The 17,114-nt window shown below is 45.2% G+C and overlaps 2 protein-coding genes across 2 annotated transcripts in view; both read right to left on the bottom strand.

The window, feature by feature from the left end:
* LOC308039176 (WD repeat and coiled-coil-containing protein) overlaps positions 1-17,114 on the bottom strand; it is a 232,861-nt gene that overhangs the window by 114,719 nt on the left and 101,028 nt on the right. The window lies entirely within an intron of this gene.
* TP53I3 (tumor protein p53 inducible protein 3) lies at positions 1,358-14,673 on the bottom strand (the record flags this gene model as incomplete). Its single annotated transcript, XM_080341948.1, has 8 exons — positions 1,358-1,546; positions 2,249-2,445; positions 3,040-3,252; positions 4,419-4,686; positions 5,326-5,468; positions 11,319-11,424; positions 12,800-12,937; positions 14,557-14,673. 8 exons carry the CDS (start codon positions 14,671-14,673, stop codon positions 1,358-1,360), a joined length of 1,371 nt encoding a protein of 456 aa, XP_080198074.1.

Genomic DNA, 17,114 nt, shown 5'->3' with positions numbered 1-17,114 from the left:
CCCGCAGAGAGAGTCCCCGCGGTGTGTGCCGGCCCGGCGGCGCCGCAGCCAGCGCCTCAGCGCCTCAGAAGGGGAGACGGAGGTTCGTGTTACAGAGCAGCGTAGGGGAAAGGGATCTGGGGTCCTGGTGGACAGCAGGGTGACCATGAGCCAGCACTGGGCCCTTGTGGCCAGGAAGGCCAATGGTACCTGAGGTGTATTAGAAGGGGGCTGGTTAGTAGATCAAGAGAGGTTCTCCTGCCCCTCTACTCTGCCCTGGTGAGACCACATCTGGAATATTGTGTCCAGTTCTGGGCCCCTCAGTTCCAGAAGGACAGGGAACTGCTGGAGAGGGTCCAGCGCAGGGCAACAAAGATGATGAAGGGAGTGGAGCATCTCCTGTATGAGGAAAGACTGAGGGAGCTGGGGCTCTGGAGCTTTGAGAAGATGGGACTGAGGGGTGACCTCATTAATGTTTATAAATATATAAAGGGTGAGTGCCATGAGGATGGAGCCAGGCTCTTCTCTGTGACAACCAATGGTAGAACAAGGGGCAATGGGTACAAACTAGAACACACCAGGTTCCACTTACATGTGAGGAGACACTTCTTCTCAGTGAGGGTGGCAGAGCCTGGCCCAGGCTGCCCAGGGGGGTTGTGGAGTCTCCTTCTCTGCAGACATTCAAACCCGCCTGGACACCTTCCTGTGTGACCTCATCTGGGTGTTCCTGCTCCATGGGGGGATTGGACTGGATGAGCTTTCGAGGTCCCTTCCAATCCCTGACATTCTGTGATTCTGTGATTCTATGGCTCCTGTCAGGCCAGGGCAGCGGGAGCTCTGGAGGGTAGGAACGGGACCAGGAGCGGGACCGGCAGTCGGTGCCCAGCGTTTTCTCCTGCATGGAGGAGCACTGGGTGGCGTTTTTTTTGTGTGTTCAAGACATGGTGTGAGAGATGCAACGTGAACCTTTTTATTAGGACAAGAGGAAACTGCTTCCAGTTGCACCAGGGGAGGTTCAGATTGGGTATTAGGAGACATTTCCTCTCAGAAAGGGTTGTCAGGCATTGGAACAGGCTGCCCAGGGCAGTGGTGGAGTCACCATCCCTGAAGGTGTTCAAAAGACGTGTAGATGACGTTCTCAGGGACATAGTTCAGTGCCAGAGTTGGGTTATGGTTGGACTTGATGATCTTACGGGTCTCTTCCAACCCAAATGATTCTATGATTAATGTGTCCTGTAAGGCTTTGCTGTACCTCTCATTTTTGGCATCCTCCCACAATAAATCATTCCGGATTTGGAAGCAGAACAGGCAGATTCTCTGCTTGTCAAACACCCCTAACAATTCTGTCCCTCAATAAACCACATCAGCAGGCCTTTCCTTAAGATGAAGCAGGCATTTTGATGACAATTTTGCCAATGTTCTTGTTTTCTTCCATGACCCTGTGTGCCTCTGCAATCTCATGAAGAGAGTAAACGCTGTCGACAAACGGTTGGAGATGAGGGGAGGTTCCTTCAGAAAAATGTGGCAGCACCTCTTCTGTGAAGGCTTTCACCAGCCGCTCCTTATACTGAACAAAACATGAAAGCATTTGGAACATTATTTGCAACCCTTTCATTCACAGAGCTATCTCTTAGCACAGCGTCCACAATATGCACAGTTCTCAAGGGGACACTTTCTGACATTTTTATAGTGAGACAGACATGTAAACCTCTGACAGATGTAAATTACAAACAAAAAGAAAACTTTTAGTTTAATTCGGTTTTAATTCAATGAAATTGTCCAAAACAAGTGGTATAAGCTCAGTGCAGAACCGTTTAAACTGACAAAGTTATTGAGAACAGTATGTATTAAACCATGGACAGTATCTATCTTGGGGCTCCGCACTGCTGTCTTTTACTGTAATATCTGAGAATTTTCCACATAAAGTGAGTTTCCCTTGGTAACTTCTGGACATTCAAAGGGCCTCAGTGTCTACTTTGAAAAACAATCTAATAGTTGTTTTTCTTCCCCAACCCACCCCGACTTGATCAAGTTGCCTGATCACTTGAGTTTTGGGTATCATTCCTCTGATTCAGTAGTTCTAAAATGCAGGCATTCAAGAAAAATAGAAAAGGGAGATGATATCCTAATTTTGCAATATTTTCCAAAGTATGTAGTAACACTTCAAGGTGGTGCTTGTTTGGTAAGAATGTGTTAGATTCTGATTGAACACTGGTATCAAAGCTCTCAAAAGATCGAACTGTATACACTGCTGATGGCCATTACTTACCTCCTTGTCTCGTGATCGCAACAGACTTGTATGGATGCTCGCTCTTTTGGAAAGCAGCCTGGCAAACAAATCTCCGTGTACTTCACCTCCACTGAGCAGTCCATAAACAATCCACCGGCCGTCAGTGCTCAGACAGGTAAGATTCTTCTCCCAGTATGAGCCACCGACGCAATCTAAAATCAGATCTACTCCGGAACCTCACACAGAAACACAAAAGATTGCAGCAAGGTAGTTGAGCTGTGTTAAAGGCAGGATCATTTCAGGCAAAACTAAAACTGTGGGTTTTATATGCACAGGATCAATCCTACAATTCTTATTTAAATCTTCCTACTGAAATTAGGAATTGCTAAAATGATTTGTCAGGAATTTCAGAATCAGGCTGTATCATTGTAGATATCCAGATGCAGATTTGGTCATAAACCATCCCAAATGCTTAGAAAACCAATTTTTTTCTAAAAGAAGAGAACTAAGTTTTGTTCCCATATTCAAACGCTTAGAAAGCCAAGTACAAGGGTTTAGTCTCACGGTTTCTTGTGGAGGCACCAATAACACAGGCACAATATTTATGCCCCAAATGAATGTAAAGCCAAAGAAAACAAACCATGCAGAAAACAAGCACAATTAAACTAAGGAAAAATAGATTTTGGGGCTGGACAGGACATCAGGTTGTGCTAACAGGGTCATTGCTGTCTTAATCGACTAAGGTGACAGTTAAACTTGAGTATATGTACATATACATTAGGAGGTACGCATTCCAACTCTGGCCGTGTCTTTCACATGGAGGTTCTCACCTTGGGTGAACGCCAAAACCTTTTCACTAAAATCTTCATTCTTGTAGTTGAACCCCGCAGCTGCTCCGGCGTTCGCTGTCGCTTTCAGTTTCTCTTGAGTCCCCGCTGTCACGATGGGAATCGCTTTTGCCAGCCTCACCAGCTGAATGGCTGCCAGGCCAACTCCGCTCGCTCCAGCGTGGATCAACACTCGCTCGCCCTCCTCTACTTTACCTAAAGGAGGATGTGAGGGAAGTGTCACCCTTTTGGCATCACCTTTGAATTAAAACATGATCAGGGTGGAAAATCCTGAAGAAGCAGCTGAAAGAGATACCCTTGAGTAGGCTTTGTTTACATCTTCGTATCCTTCATAAAGGAAACAAATCCAGAACTAACACCGTGTAATGACCGGACTCTATTTTACTGACTTGAGTGTAGTGACTTGAGCTTGGCTTTGTCCAGTTCCGGGCACCTGTGACCAAGCTGCTTCGGGAAGTGCAGTCGGCATTTTTATACCAACAGAAAACATACTCAGAGGATGTTCATACTGAAAAATCAGACACTCAGCAACAGAGAAATGCCAGAAGCACTGGGTAACGTTCAGGACCAGTTCTACCTATCATTTTGCCATCTACCAGTTGCCCTAAACACATTTGTTTGTGTTCCACTGATTGCTACTGGAATTGAGGCATCCGGAGACATGGTCCTTATTGACTACAGATGCCCAGGAAACAACAGTGGTTGAGATAACTTTCCTTTAGTGAGGAAATTTACTTGTTCATAGCTCCTGTTCTTTAGAGGAGCTTTTAGATGCTACTGCTGAAGAGGGCAGAAGAAGGATATTTGTCAACTGGGGAAAACCCTGGCAAGTGCTACTGTTAGTGCTTCTGTAGCACACTTTTAGAATTAAGAGTGTGAGCTTATGTCTGCTTTAAATCAGCTCAGAGGGGATTTTACCAACAGTTCATGTCTCTGTGAAACAAGGCACAAGAAGATATTGTCTGCTGTAGATCCAGACAGTGGGAAAGTTCCTCAGCACACCTGCTGCAAAGTCAAATCTTTAGCAGCAGGATGCATTTGCAGTTGTTTGGAGAACACGTATATTATTTCAGGGTTTAGACTGAATGAAAATTGCCAATCAAACCAAGAAATATAGACTAAAAGAAAACTGACCATCTTCCCATATCCTTCCTTGTAAATATGCAATCGGCAGAGTAAGTTGTGACTGGGGAGGTGTGGTCAAGATTTTGGGATTTGGGTCTGGCGTACCAGATTTGGACCGGTGACAGAGAAAGAGCTCTTCAAAGGCCAACAGCATTCAGGCAACAAACAGAGGACTTCATAGCAGAAAGGAAGACGAGCAGTTTTGGTGGGATAGATTCGCAAATAACACCTCTCACCTACAAAATGCAGCAACTGGAAGGCTGTTAGCCAGGCTTCGGGGATGGCTGCAGCCTGAACAAATGTCATACCCCTGGGAACTGGCATCAGGTGGCCTTCGGGTGCTGTGACGTATTCTGCCTGGCCGCCGCCGGAGAGCAGAGCCATCACCGCATCGCCGATCTTCCACCGGCCCTTGCAGCCAGGTCCGAGCCCCACTACGCTCCCAGCTGCTTCTAAGCCTAAAATATCACTTGCTCCTTTGGGGGGAGGATATTTCCCTCTCCTCTAAAATGAAAGAAAAAAAGAGGGCAAAGGAGGAAAAGCCACATGTCAATGACTGTAATGACCTGCAATAAGTTCCTATTTATTTAATCCTGATTTCACACTGTGCAGATGTTGCAGTAATTTGAGGATCTTCTATCCTCTGGCAATACTTCTTGTTTCCTAATTATGTTTTATACTTAAAACTCTGTGCAAATTCAATTTCTTGTGAGTGCCCTTTGTCCAGGCCAGTCCATGCTGGGGAGGTATTATGACCTCCAGTTGCAGAGCATGGCTTTCAGCTCAAATTAAAGCAGGTCAGACTTAACAATTTGAAAGTGATTTTTCCACACCAGTGGGACATTTCATGATTATCTCAAATGCCCAGAAAATTGTCTAAGCATCTAGAAAGACCAGAGGTTTGGTTTTATATCTTTTCTTGAAAGGCCACTGCCTTTCCACACTGCTCCAACATTGCAGTGACTCAGATTAAAATATTTATCTGCTGAATCAACAGACACCTCTTCTTTCGGCCCTATGAACTCCCCCATCCAAATGCTCACTAGGTCCAATCTCCTTTAACTCTTCAGATTTGTCAAGACTTCAGATAGGGGGTTGAAAAATTAAGCGTTGTTTTCAGGTGCATGAATCTGCTTAACATACCTGGAGTAAATCAGCCCTATTCAGAGCGCTGGCAAAGACCTTCACAAGAACTTCTCCTTCTCCTGGCTGTGGTTTTGTCACTTCTTTCACATACAGATTTTCTGGGCCTCCTGGGCAATCAAAATAGGCTGCCAACATTTTATCTGAAAAACAAACCAAACCAAAACCCAGCGTGAATTCAGGCAGCTGGAAAATCTCAGTAAGCAGTAACCACAGCTCCACAGACTCCACTTTGTAGGAGGACAACACAAACAGTGACACAGTTTGAAGGTAGAAGAGGCTGCCAGAGAAAGCTGAGGAGTTATAATGCAGTGAAATACATTAAAATTGAGATACATCATTGCAAACGCCATTTGACAAAGCACAAAGATCACCTTGCGTTAAGTTATAGGCCCTAACCCTGCACAGAATCATGTGTGGATCCAGCAGCACTGACCTCCCACCCACCTGAACTGTAAAAGGTCAAAATAAAATCCTTTACTTGTGAGTTCCTGCATGCTTAGGGCCCCAGTGCTCACCTGACCAAAGGACACAGGCTCTTAAATTAGGAGACACAAATGGGATTTTAAAACCCTCAGGAGAAAGAGCCTTTATTTGACACATCTAAAGCCATGTAAGTGCTGCCTTATGATTCAGCCCATAGATGGCAACTTGAAGATACACAAAGGCACAATGGCGAGTTAGTGCGAATGATATATAGCACATTATTTTTTAAATTCCTGTTTATTTCCCTTGCCAGAGCAAGTGATTCCTGTGTGCCCAGTCCCACTGCTACCAGAGTCTTTCAAGTAACTCCTCAGTCGCTGCTCCTGTGTTCTTCGCTTTTTGGCACCAACAGTTGTTGAGATGTGCTGAGATATCCAACCTTCTCCCTCCGGGCAAAATCAAAGCTGGAGCAGCGTTCCCTCTGTCCCCCGGGTGCTGGATGGAAGGAAATGAGAAAAATAGAGAATTCCAACGGGAACAACTGTGTTTCTTCCCAAGAGCTGGTGCTATACTGAATGCAGTTTAGGGATGCCACCCGAAAACATATGCAGGGTGGGCTGCACGCCAGAGCCTCTTCAGGTAAACACCATTGTGTGCCAGACCACCATGCCCTCTGTAAAAATCACTTGCATTGTGATATCTGCACAGAAAAACCTAAATACGTATTTTATTATTAGTTGTAAGACTGCAAATGTGGAATGATAAACACCTTGAAATCCCCAGACTGTAAATCTCCACGGGGTGGTGCTCTATGGCTGTTTCACAGTGAATAAATGCTTCCAATTGTTTGTGTAACATGTAACCCAAAGGCTTTTCTTGCTGAGGCTGGCTGTTCGTTCTTTTCAGCGGAACCATTTAATCCAGGCCCACAAAATTCGTCTGTATTAACACAAAAATGGGAAGCCCACAAGATACCACCAAATAACAGATGCTTCTGCTCATCTAATCTGTACAAATTTAGTCAATTAAAAATCAGATGCTAAATAAGCTTTTGTCCCTTCTCCAACACAGTTCACTAACCTGCATTTTTTCTTTGTTGCTAGAAGCAGACCCACAGAAATATTTTTTAAAAATATACTTAGAATGCATGGCTTTCAAGTGCACAGAAAACCACACGAGTTGAAAAAGCAGATTTCCAACTAAATGTAACAACTTCAAACTGTCAGATCCGACAGCAATGACCCAAAATTACAATTTAAAGGAGTTATGGGGTTCTGAACACAAGTAGTAACTCACCTTTTTCCTGTAAAGAAGGGAGGACGTTCTCTGCACCAGAATGGCCCCGGGATCAGGGTCTGATCCCAGTTCCTGCTCTCCCAGCTCTTCCCTTGCTCTCAGCCATTCCCCAGCACGTCAAGGGGTGGAACAGGACAAGGCTGTGTTTCACTTTGGAGGAAAAGACATGGGTAGAATCAGAAATATTAGTACATCTCACCATTATTTCTACCTGCGGATCCGGCTGATTCTGCAGATTGAGCCATAAATCTGCCTTCCCCTTGGGCGTTGAGGTCGAGATCTGCCGCTCCCCCCAGCACACAGGGAGGTTTGCGCTGATGCCTTTGCTGTGCGGGTTGGTTTGTTCTGGGGCAGAGCAGCGAAGTGCCGCTTTGATTGCTGAACTCTGAGTAGCGCCAACCAGATTTACCTAAATTGCATTAAGAGCACATGAGCTGTGACAGTCCTTACGCTGTATATCCCCCGAGGAGGCTTTGTTGTGCTCTTGTTCATGTAAAAGTCAACGTTCAAAGTTCACAGGTTCACGCCCATCAGCCCAGTGCATTTCTACCCGATGTTTTAGCTGCCTGATCTCACTCTTGTTGAGTTTTACAGTATCCCCAAAGGGAGAAGGATCACATCCTGCCTTTTGCCTTATCCTAGTCACTGGCTCTTGGGTATTTGAGAGTTGTCAAGGAATAAAACTGACACTTCAGAGTATTCAAAAATGATAAATCAGATGTCTGTCCATGTGTGGGGTTCTTCTGTGGATTTTTTTTCTTAACGATTTTGAGATGTTTTGGGTTCAAGCTTTTAAACTCTTATTCGAAACTAAACTAATTTAGAACAAAATATAGCTGAAAATTCTTTTGTTCTCATATAACCCAAAGAGCTAATAATTCATTTTTCTCTGCAGATAAGAAGATCTTGCAGCCTGGCCTTCTTGAGACCGCTCTTCACCTGGGGATGTAGGCAGAACCTCAGCTGACCATGCACAGCAATGACTTCACTCAAATGTGGATTCTTTGATGTCTCACAGTACACACAGTCTGCTTCAAACCTGGTAGTAATGTCCCTCCTCCCCAGTCCTCACAGAACTTTGCAATCCACTACAATCTAAAATAACTTTCCATAGTGGTCAATGACAACGCAAATGGATGTGTTAAAAAAATATGTTTTATTTGTAGTATTGAAAGATGTAAAGGACAATCTGAAAATCTGTTAATGTAATAATTTCCCTTGTCCTTTGGGTCTGTGATGCTACATGTAACTTCTGTGAGAAGTTACTTTGCTTAGAGAGACTAATAATTTTCTTACCTGAAAACAGGCTAAAAGACAACATAAAAGAGATTAAGCAGAACATCTTAAACTAAATCTTGAAGACATTGCTTTCTATTCAGTTAAGAAATTTAAATAATAGATACATGGGCTCGTCTTCTTAAGAGCACAGAGCCCTCAAGTGGTCTTGAAAAACAGTTGGAATGTTTTAAAGCAGTAGTTTCTTGTTTAAACTGGATAATCCTTTAAACTAATGTATTTCCTTCTGAGGTTGATGAAGGTCAAATCTTCTGCTGATTCAGCGACCTTCCTCTCTAAAGAAGTCCGCTATAATATAATAACACAAGGAAATCAATCAATCAATCAATCAATCAAATAAACAAACAAAACCCCAAACAACAAACAAACGAACAAACAAAACCACAAGATTAAAATCATATACAGAATTGTTGTAATGGAGATGCTTTTTTTTCAAGTTCAAATCCACCTCAGACTACACTGTACTTGAAAGAAGAGAGCTGTATTTCTAGTTGAAAATTAAAAATATTAACACCCATATTCATTAGGTATTACCTGTTTTGAAGAATAAACACCTGAGGACTTTAAATCATTTTCAGAAATCTCTTGTAACATGTGAAGAGAAACTATTCCATTTTCTTTTTGCAAAGAAACCATCCAGAATGGCAAGAATAAACTCCAGAACATACACATTGTCAAAACTGCTGCATATGTGACCCTGGAAACACTTAGACCTCAGACTTTACTCAGGAACAGTGGCCAAATATGGATAATGTAACTGTTTGCAAGACCAAATAACTTGTGTGCAAATTGTTATAGGATTTTGCAAGTGTTGGCATTTTTTGCAGTCTCCATATTTTACACTTTTTGCCTTTGTCCCCTGGCAGCGAAGAAGCTGGTATTAACTGTGATATGGCTCCTGAATTTATTTCTGAGCCAGATGAACAGACTTGGGCTTAAATAACCTAACAGCACCTTTTGGATTTGCTTGAGCTCCACTGATAGTATGGCAGAAAAAGACTAGGACGGAGCTAGTTCGAAGTTACCAGGAAATCTAAGGCCCAATTCTTATATTTAGTAAATCTCATTAATGCTGCCCTAGATGGAAGCAATCCCTTGAAAAGACTCCTCACCTGGCAGGACCGTTCTGGTTTGGTGGTATTTCATACCTGTTTTGTCTCAGTGATGAAAATCTCCTATTGATTCTCTCAGTAGACTTAAGCCACTGGACATCCTTGAGGTTACTGCTTGAAACTCTTTGTCCTGACCTTATGCCAAATGTTACCAGGATGGGAGATCTCTTTATTCCTCAGTTCATCGCCCAGCACATAAATGCCCTCCAGAATTCATGTAATTGTTATTGTGCTGGCCATACGTGTCAGTGACAAGACCTATAATACTTAATTTCTAACGGAGCCATCACAGCTCCTAAATATGACAGGGATGAGGCAGAATCATATCTGGAGCACAAGAAAATCACAGCTCTCTAGGCAGCGCAGTGCTGGTACGATGGTTTTGTGCCCAAAAATGGCCAAAAACAACAGAAAGCAGAAACATAACATAAAGCAGCCTGGGGTTGCTCTGTTAGTTGAGGCTGAAATAAACATAGGAAAAATCCACGGGCAATCCACTTCACTCTTCTCCTGGCCTGTCTGAGTCAGATGTGATTTGGTTACGCAGAGTGTGAAGAAGCGGAGAGACTGCAGTGGAGGCCAAGCACAGACCCGCCAGCCAACAACCAGGCTTCTGAGGGTCCAGCAGGCAAGTTTGTTTTAAAACCCGCATTATAGCCTCTAAAATCCTGTTCTTGATTGTAGCTTTTTGAATTACAAAAGCCTTTTGAAAAGGGTGTGCTGTAAAATCTTTTAGTGAGAATCTTATAGCTCTTTCAGACTAAACAGCTTATGCCCCAAATCACAAATTAATTCCACTTACTTTTAGGCACCTAAGCAAGGAATAAAAGCTAGGAGCACAGTGGGCCTACAATTTCATTCCTGTTCAGTGAAAGGAGACAGGTATATCCATAGGTTAAGTTGGATCTTATTGCTCTACAAAATACTCCTTAGAAATATCCTTGAGATTCCTTAGAAACTCCTTAGAATTACCTCTATGGTGGAAATCAGGGCTACTCTGGCAATTCGCTCTTGTGCATTTTATCCCTGTGGATGGTGTGATAAAATGATTGTATCCTTGATATGGAGTCAGCCATGTATTACATCAATAAGATGTGTAAGTCTGTTATTTATCTCCCAGAGCAAGGACAGTGAAGAGTGTTTAATTCTTGCCAGCGTGTCACACAAAAGGAAAGCTACGTTTGTGATGCAATCGGGATTCTGCAGCTGATCTGCAAAGGGCTGGGGTTTGTAATATTCCTGAATGGGGAACAAAGAGATGTTAACACTAAGTTTTTGAAACACTGAGCCCAAGAGAGAGGAACTTAAGAGGACTCGAACAAAGGAAATTTGGGCAGGAGAGGGAAGGAAATGGGAAAATGCGTTATAGAAGAGGTGCTATCTTACTGTGAGATGAGGAAATTAGCTTTGTCATGTCTCAAGATTCATATGTAGGAAAAGACTCCAGGTTTCTTATGGAGACTAGGCTTTCTGGCTCATGTGTCATTGAAGAATTGGGCTGTAAAGCAGACTATCAAAGCAGATGCTCTACAAAACTGTGCTTAAGACCTCAGCATCGGGCAGATGAGGTCAAGAAAATGTGACTGCCAGGTCCATTTTATTGAAGGTTAACTGGCAGAAAACGTGTGCCAGAACGGCTCGGGAAAGAGGTTTTGGCAACCTGTTCATACCCACATAGAGGCTTTGGAGCACAGTAGGTGGTGATATCTGGAGAGGGTTTAGCTGTGGAGCCATAACCATATCTGTGTTCAGATTTTCAGGATTTGGTGGTTCATCAGATTAATTTTTGAAGCTGTTTGCAAGGGTGAAGCAAATCCAGGAGACATCAGCATGCAGACACACAGATACAGGCGTTTCTCTTACCCAGTTTCTCCACAGCTTCCACGCAGACACTGGGATACATGTCTCCTTTGTAAGTAGCAACCAGGATGAAAGTCTTTGTCTTCACAACTATCAGTCCTCTATCTGGCTAGATAAGATGGAAAAGCAGGTTACGAGGTTCTAAAAAGTACAGAGGTATAGATATCGCCTTACGATTTGGGCCAATTACAAGTATTTTCTTTGCCAATCTACCTGTTTTCTTGGGGAAAAAAAAAGCAAACTGTCTAAAAGTCTAAGCCAGGATGCAGACAAACAGTGACTGCACATTCTGAAGACTGTTGGCTATTACAGCAGCTCAGTCAGATGCTTTTATTATATTGTCTATTCTCACTTCCATTGATTAATGTGTTGTTGCACAGCATTTGGAAGGAATGTTATCCTAGTGCTCGATGTCACATGCAAACGCATTGATAAATGCAAATAACTAGTATTTACATGAAAGCATTCCCAGTGTTTTATGAACTCTGCCTCCCCAACTCCGCCTCACCAAACGGTAATAGAGAGTGGAAAAAGACATTGCAAAGTGCTGCATTTTCCTGAATTGGGTTCCAAATTTAAGAGCGGCTCACCCTTTTCTGCAAGTTGTGTTTACTGGGGAGAGGAAGAATTGAGAAGACCTCAGTAACAACCAGTTGGATATATTGACTTCAGATTGTGTTACTTGGCAGTAGTAACACAATTCTGCCATCCTGAGCATGGCCTCGGGTTCTGTTTCTGAATTTCATGGGTCAATTACTGAGGATGGAGTCCCACAAGATGGGTCAGCTGTTGAACCAGGGCCTGCTCACCTGTGTCTGTTCTCCCTTCTTCAGTTACCTGCTCCTTCTACTTTATTCTGGCCTGTGGACTTGCCAGGCCCTCCCATTAACCAGTTAATTCATTCATGTAGCAAGAAACCAACCCAGCAAAAAAATGAAGTGGTAGTATTTGACCGCATTAGGAAGATGAACTGATTAAAAGGAGAATGTGACAGGCCCTGCAGGTGGTGTTAGAGAGATGAATGGTGTTACCTGTGGAATTTATATTATACAGCTGACACCTTTTTGTATTCTGCATCTATTTCATTCCAAACCTGCTGGGAAGGTGATATGGAGAGGAGAGGAGAGGAGAGGAGAGGAGAGGGAGAGGAGAGGAGAGGAGAGGAGAGGAGAGGAGAGGAGAGGAGAGGAGAGGAGAGGAGAGGAGAGGAGAGGAGAGGAGAGGAAAGGAAAGGAAAGGAAAGGAAAGGAAAGGAAAGGAAAGGAAAGGAAAGGAAAGGAAAGGAAAGGAAAGGAAAGGAAAGGAAAGGAAAGGAAAGGAAAGGAAAGGAAAGGAAAGGAAAGGAAAGGAAAGGAAAGGAAAGGAAAATAATATAATGTGAAGTCTTTCTGCTTGTGTTACAGTAATCATGTAATCAGGCAGCGAGGGAAGGAAGTAGGAAGTGTCCAGATTTCTCAGGATGGCCACAGATCTTGTCAACTTACATTTTGAAGATAGATGGAATGCTTATCCGCACGAACACATTTATAGCGCTTCTCCTTGAAGAAGAGTCCTCCCCTTCTAACTTGCAGTAAGTTCTGATGGAAAGCGTAGATAAGTTTTAAAGCATCATCTGGTGGCACCTGTGTTAGTACAGCACATTGTTATGGACCAAAACCGCTCCTCTTTGTGATGATGAACTGCTTTCCACCCTCCTGCTGTCTTTGATAGCTCACTTAAAATTATGGTGGAAAAAAAACCCTCTGCGTGGCCTTCATACTAGTTTCTGTACAGTGCACTATATTTCCAGTCTCATTTGAAACAATCTGCTTAGTCTGTGGTTACTGTGTAGTCCCATTACTCGGTGACACTTCTCTAGGTCAGCAATGAGCCCAGTGGTGACCGGACCCTCCTGCTGAAAAGCAACATAGGGTAGGATGCAGCTCTCCCCAGTCTTGCACGGAGCTCACCTAAGGATGCCTATTTCATATATTCTTAGTGTAACTTTAGCAATTCCAGGAGACCAGATCATCACACCTCAGCGGGGCAGCGCACACAAGTGACAAATCTGTTCATGTCAATGAGCTCTTGGGCTCAGTGTACATGTAACTGGGTCACTGGTTTGGCAGATTTATATATTCCTTCAAGTCAGTGGAGCTGGTGATAATTTATACTGGTTGAGGACTTTGCTCTGGACCTCTGCCTGCAATTCACCTTGCTGAAGAGCCAGCAGGTTGGCATCTCTAAAAGCTGTGGTTTATATTAAGCATCATTTACATATTAAAGATGATGTCAGTCTTACCTAGTGGACTGATGACTCTGCTGAGAATTGGCCCCCAGGGATGGGCAGGGTTAAGACAAGGTTCTGTTTTAACCAGAACTTCATCTTCTGAACACATTTTTCTGAGCATCCCAAGGGCAGCAATGTGCACCCATGGAAAAACTGCCTGGAAATGTCTGAGAGCTGGTCTCACGGGGGTTACGAGGGCAACTGGTACCTTCCAACAACACAGCTGTGGTGTGGGGAGCATTTTTGAACTCCTAGAGAGTTCGCAGACTGTGTCAGGGCATGCACATCAGTTTGCCATGTAATAGGATATATTTAGTAGTAGAGTTAGGTTATGGTTTGATTCAATGATCCTGCAGGTCTCTTCCAGCCAAAATGATTCTATGATATGACGAGAAGTGCTGTTATTCTCCTGTGTTTATCAGCTGATGGAGAATGAAAACACATAAGCCACATCTATACCAGAAAATTTAAGGTGCCAGGGAGAAGTTCTGGGTTCTGTCAGAACAGTCCAGGTAGAGTTTTAGCCTGGGCCAGCCAGCAGTTTCCCCAAGAATTCCCAGGCACAGTTTGCAAAATTCAAATGGCCAGGACTACTCCCCAGGGACAACCTGGAACAGCTGCTCTGTGCTGGGCTCATTCCACACCAGCAGGTCTCAGTGCTGGAGAACGGACCTACCTACATCTGCTTTACTGGTGGAATCATTGCGCAAAGTGGTTAAAAGTGGTTATAAAAAGGACTCCTTGAAAATGCCGGTTAAATGGCATCTTTCTTCCAAAAATCATAGATGGTAACTTAGCAATCAACTTCACCAGTTAAGCCTCTCAACACAGCAGTGGGGCTGTACCGTACTTCAGGCTCTGAGGCTGAAATAAGTGTATTTAGTGGAGGGCTGCAGTCCCTGCCATTATCACTACTTTGTGCTCTGGATTCTCAGCATTTCTGCCTCTGCTGTCACTTCCCAGGTCTCTTACATTAAAGCCAGAGGTTGATGCACAGGCTTTTTGTTGCTTTATGTCAATGATAGCCGCGTTTTCCACGTGCTTTGTTCTGAGAAGAGCATCGTTCAGCAATGCCTGAAGTTCATTCATTCTCTTTCTGTTCTGCAAAAAGGAATAGAAGTTTAAATGTCCATTCCCCCTTCCCTTTTATGTTGGAAACCAGATCTTCCTCCAAGTGGAATTTAGGAGTTTTGGAATAAGTAACACAGATAAGCAAAATAAAGCAAAAACCCTAAAAACAAGACAGCAGAAGAACAGACTAGCAGGAAGACAATCACCTTTACCAGAGAAGCCATAAAGTCCAGTTACATTTTTATAGCATAAGTATTTCAGGGTTCTTTTTTCCCTGGCATTTCATTTTCCACTCACCGAGGAAATAATCCAGGGTGAAAACACTAAGAAATCAGATAAAACTTGCTACAACCAGAGATTTGTAGAGAAACAGGGGGGCTGAGGGTGGTTTCTGGGCCAAGCTTAACCCAAACCAAAGATTATTTTCTTAAATGGTCAGGACTAACATGATTATTGTTAGACCTCGGGGTCAATGTGTCACTACTGAAGTGCTGCTTGGGAATAAATCTCACTTTTCTTTCAAGTGTTGATGTTTCTGATTTTCTGCATAAGCAGCAACAAGAAAAATCAGATGCTGATTAAACCTTCAGAGAATTGCCAATAGGGTTCTGTTTGTGCCATTGTGTTCAAATCATAATGAATTAGTAGGAAAGCGGGATTTTGTTATCACTAGGGTACAGCCCTATCATACATCAGATTTTAATTTGTGTTTTGGTTTAATGAAGGCAGTATTACACGATAACATATGGAATCTTATAGCAGAATTTAGTAAACTAACTCTGGATAGACCTCGCAGCTTTATTGCTATGTCATCCAGAGGGGGTTGTTTTACATGATAGTGTCGTAAATGACATTAATATTGCAACTAGATAAAGCTATCAGGCCTATTAGGCAGCGGCCCCCTGAGGTGTCTCCATGGCAACCAGCACCCCAGGGAGCCCGACTGCGCCTGCGCGCCGCGCGTCCGTGTCCCGAACTACTACTTCCAGCATGCCTCGCCCAGGGAGCCATGCGCTGGGGGGTGCTGGGAGTTGTAGCTTCTCTGTCTTTACCTCAAGGATGGCGGAGAGCGTTCAGCTCGGCTCGGCGCGGCGCGGCTCGGCTCGGCTCTTCTCTTCCTTTCGGGCTTGGCGCTGGCGGCGGCGCTGCCTCTCACCTGCCCCGGAGGCCGGCTGTCCTCGCTCCTGATTGGCTCATTCACTGAGGCGCGCCCTTTCTGATTGGCGGAAGGCTGTACGCACGCTGACGGAGCGCGGTGGAGGGTGCCCTTTTCGGGTTGCCATGGCAGCAGGGGACGCTGGACGGCCGGGCGCGGAGGGATCCGACGGTTCCTCTGTCCCGCCTCTGCCCGGGAGACTGCCAGTGCTGGTGGCCCGGCAGTCGGGGAGCCGAATCGCTGTCCCCACGGGCGGTCCTGTCTCTTCCCGAGAGGCTAGGTGTGGCGGGGGGGGGGACTATTTTCTGGGGCGGAAGGACACGCAGGGGCGGTGTGAGACGACGTGTGGGTGCTGAGGTGGGCGTCGCCATCTTCCCCTCAGTTGGGCTTTGTCGTGCTACGGCGTCCACCGCAGTCACTTCTCGGTTCCTCTGGGGTGTTCCGGAGCCTCTCTCGAACCGGAGCGCGGACCCCGGCGAAGAGGTGTGTGGGCCCGAGGGAGCGCGGGGCTCTGCTGCTGCCCCCGCCTGCCCTCGGCCTGTGGGACCCGCCCCAGCGCCGGGCAGGTGCGGGACACGCTGGGCCCCTGCGCCCCTCGGGGCCTTTCCCTCTCACTGGTGGTGTTCTCATCGCTGCCTCCGAGGTGGAGGGGCCAGGCCTGTGGGCTCTCTGGACGTGTGCACTTTATCTGTTAGCTTAGCAGTCGTAATGTATTATTTTAGCATTAGAGGGAGGGGATTGTCCCGCTCTGCTCTGCACTGCGGCGGCCTCACCTGGAGCACTGTGTGCAGGGCTGGAGACACAGGATAAAAAGGAGATAAAGGTACTGGAGGGTGTCCAGAAGAGGGACACGAAGTTGGTGAAGGATTTGGAGGGGAAGCTGTATGAGGAGCAGCTAAAGTCACTTGGTTTGTTCAGTCTGGAAAAGAGGAGACTGAGGGGAGAGCTCATGGTGGCCACAGCTTCCTCACAAGGGGAGGAGGAGGGGCAGGGCTGAGCTCTTCTCTCTGGTGATCAGTGACAGAACCCGAGGGAATGGCAGGAAGATGTGCCAGGGGAGGTTTAGGTTGGACATGAGGAAAAGGTTCTTCACCCAGAGGGTGCTGGACACTGGAACAGGCTCCCCAGGGAGGTGTCACAGCCCCAAGCCTGACAGTGTTCAAGAAGAGACTGGACAACGTCCTCAGACACACGGTGTGAACTGTGGGGTTGTCCTGTGCAGGGACAGGAGTTGGACTCCATGATCCTTGTAGGTCCTTCCAGCTCTGGACTTTCTATGATTGTATGAGCTCCTAGGTGCCGC

This window comes from Nesoenas mayeri (assembly GCF_963082525.1).
Source record: "Nesoenas mayeri genome assembly, chromosome: 3".
Classification (NCBI taxonomy): domain Eukaryota; kingdom Metazoa; phylum Chordata; class Aves; order Columbiformes; family Columbidae; genus Nesoenas; species Nesoenas mayeri.
The sequence above is the reverse complement of the archived record's forward strand: the minus strand, read 5'-3'. Positions and strand labels throughout refer to the sequence as shown.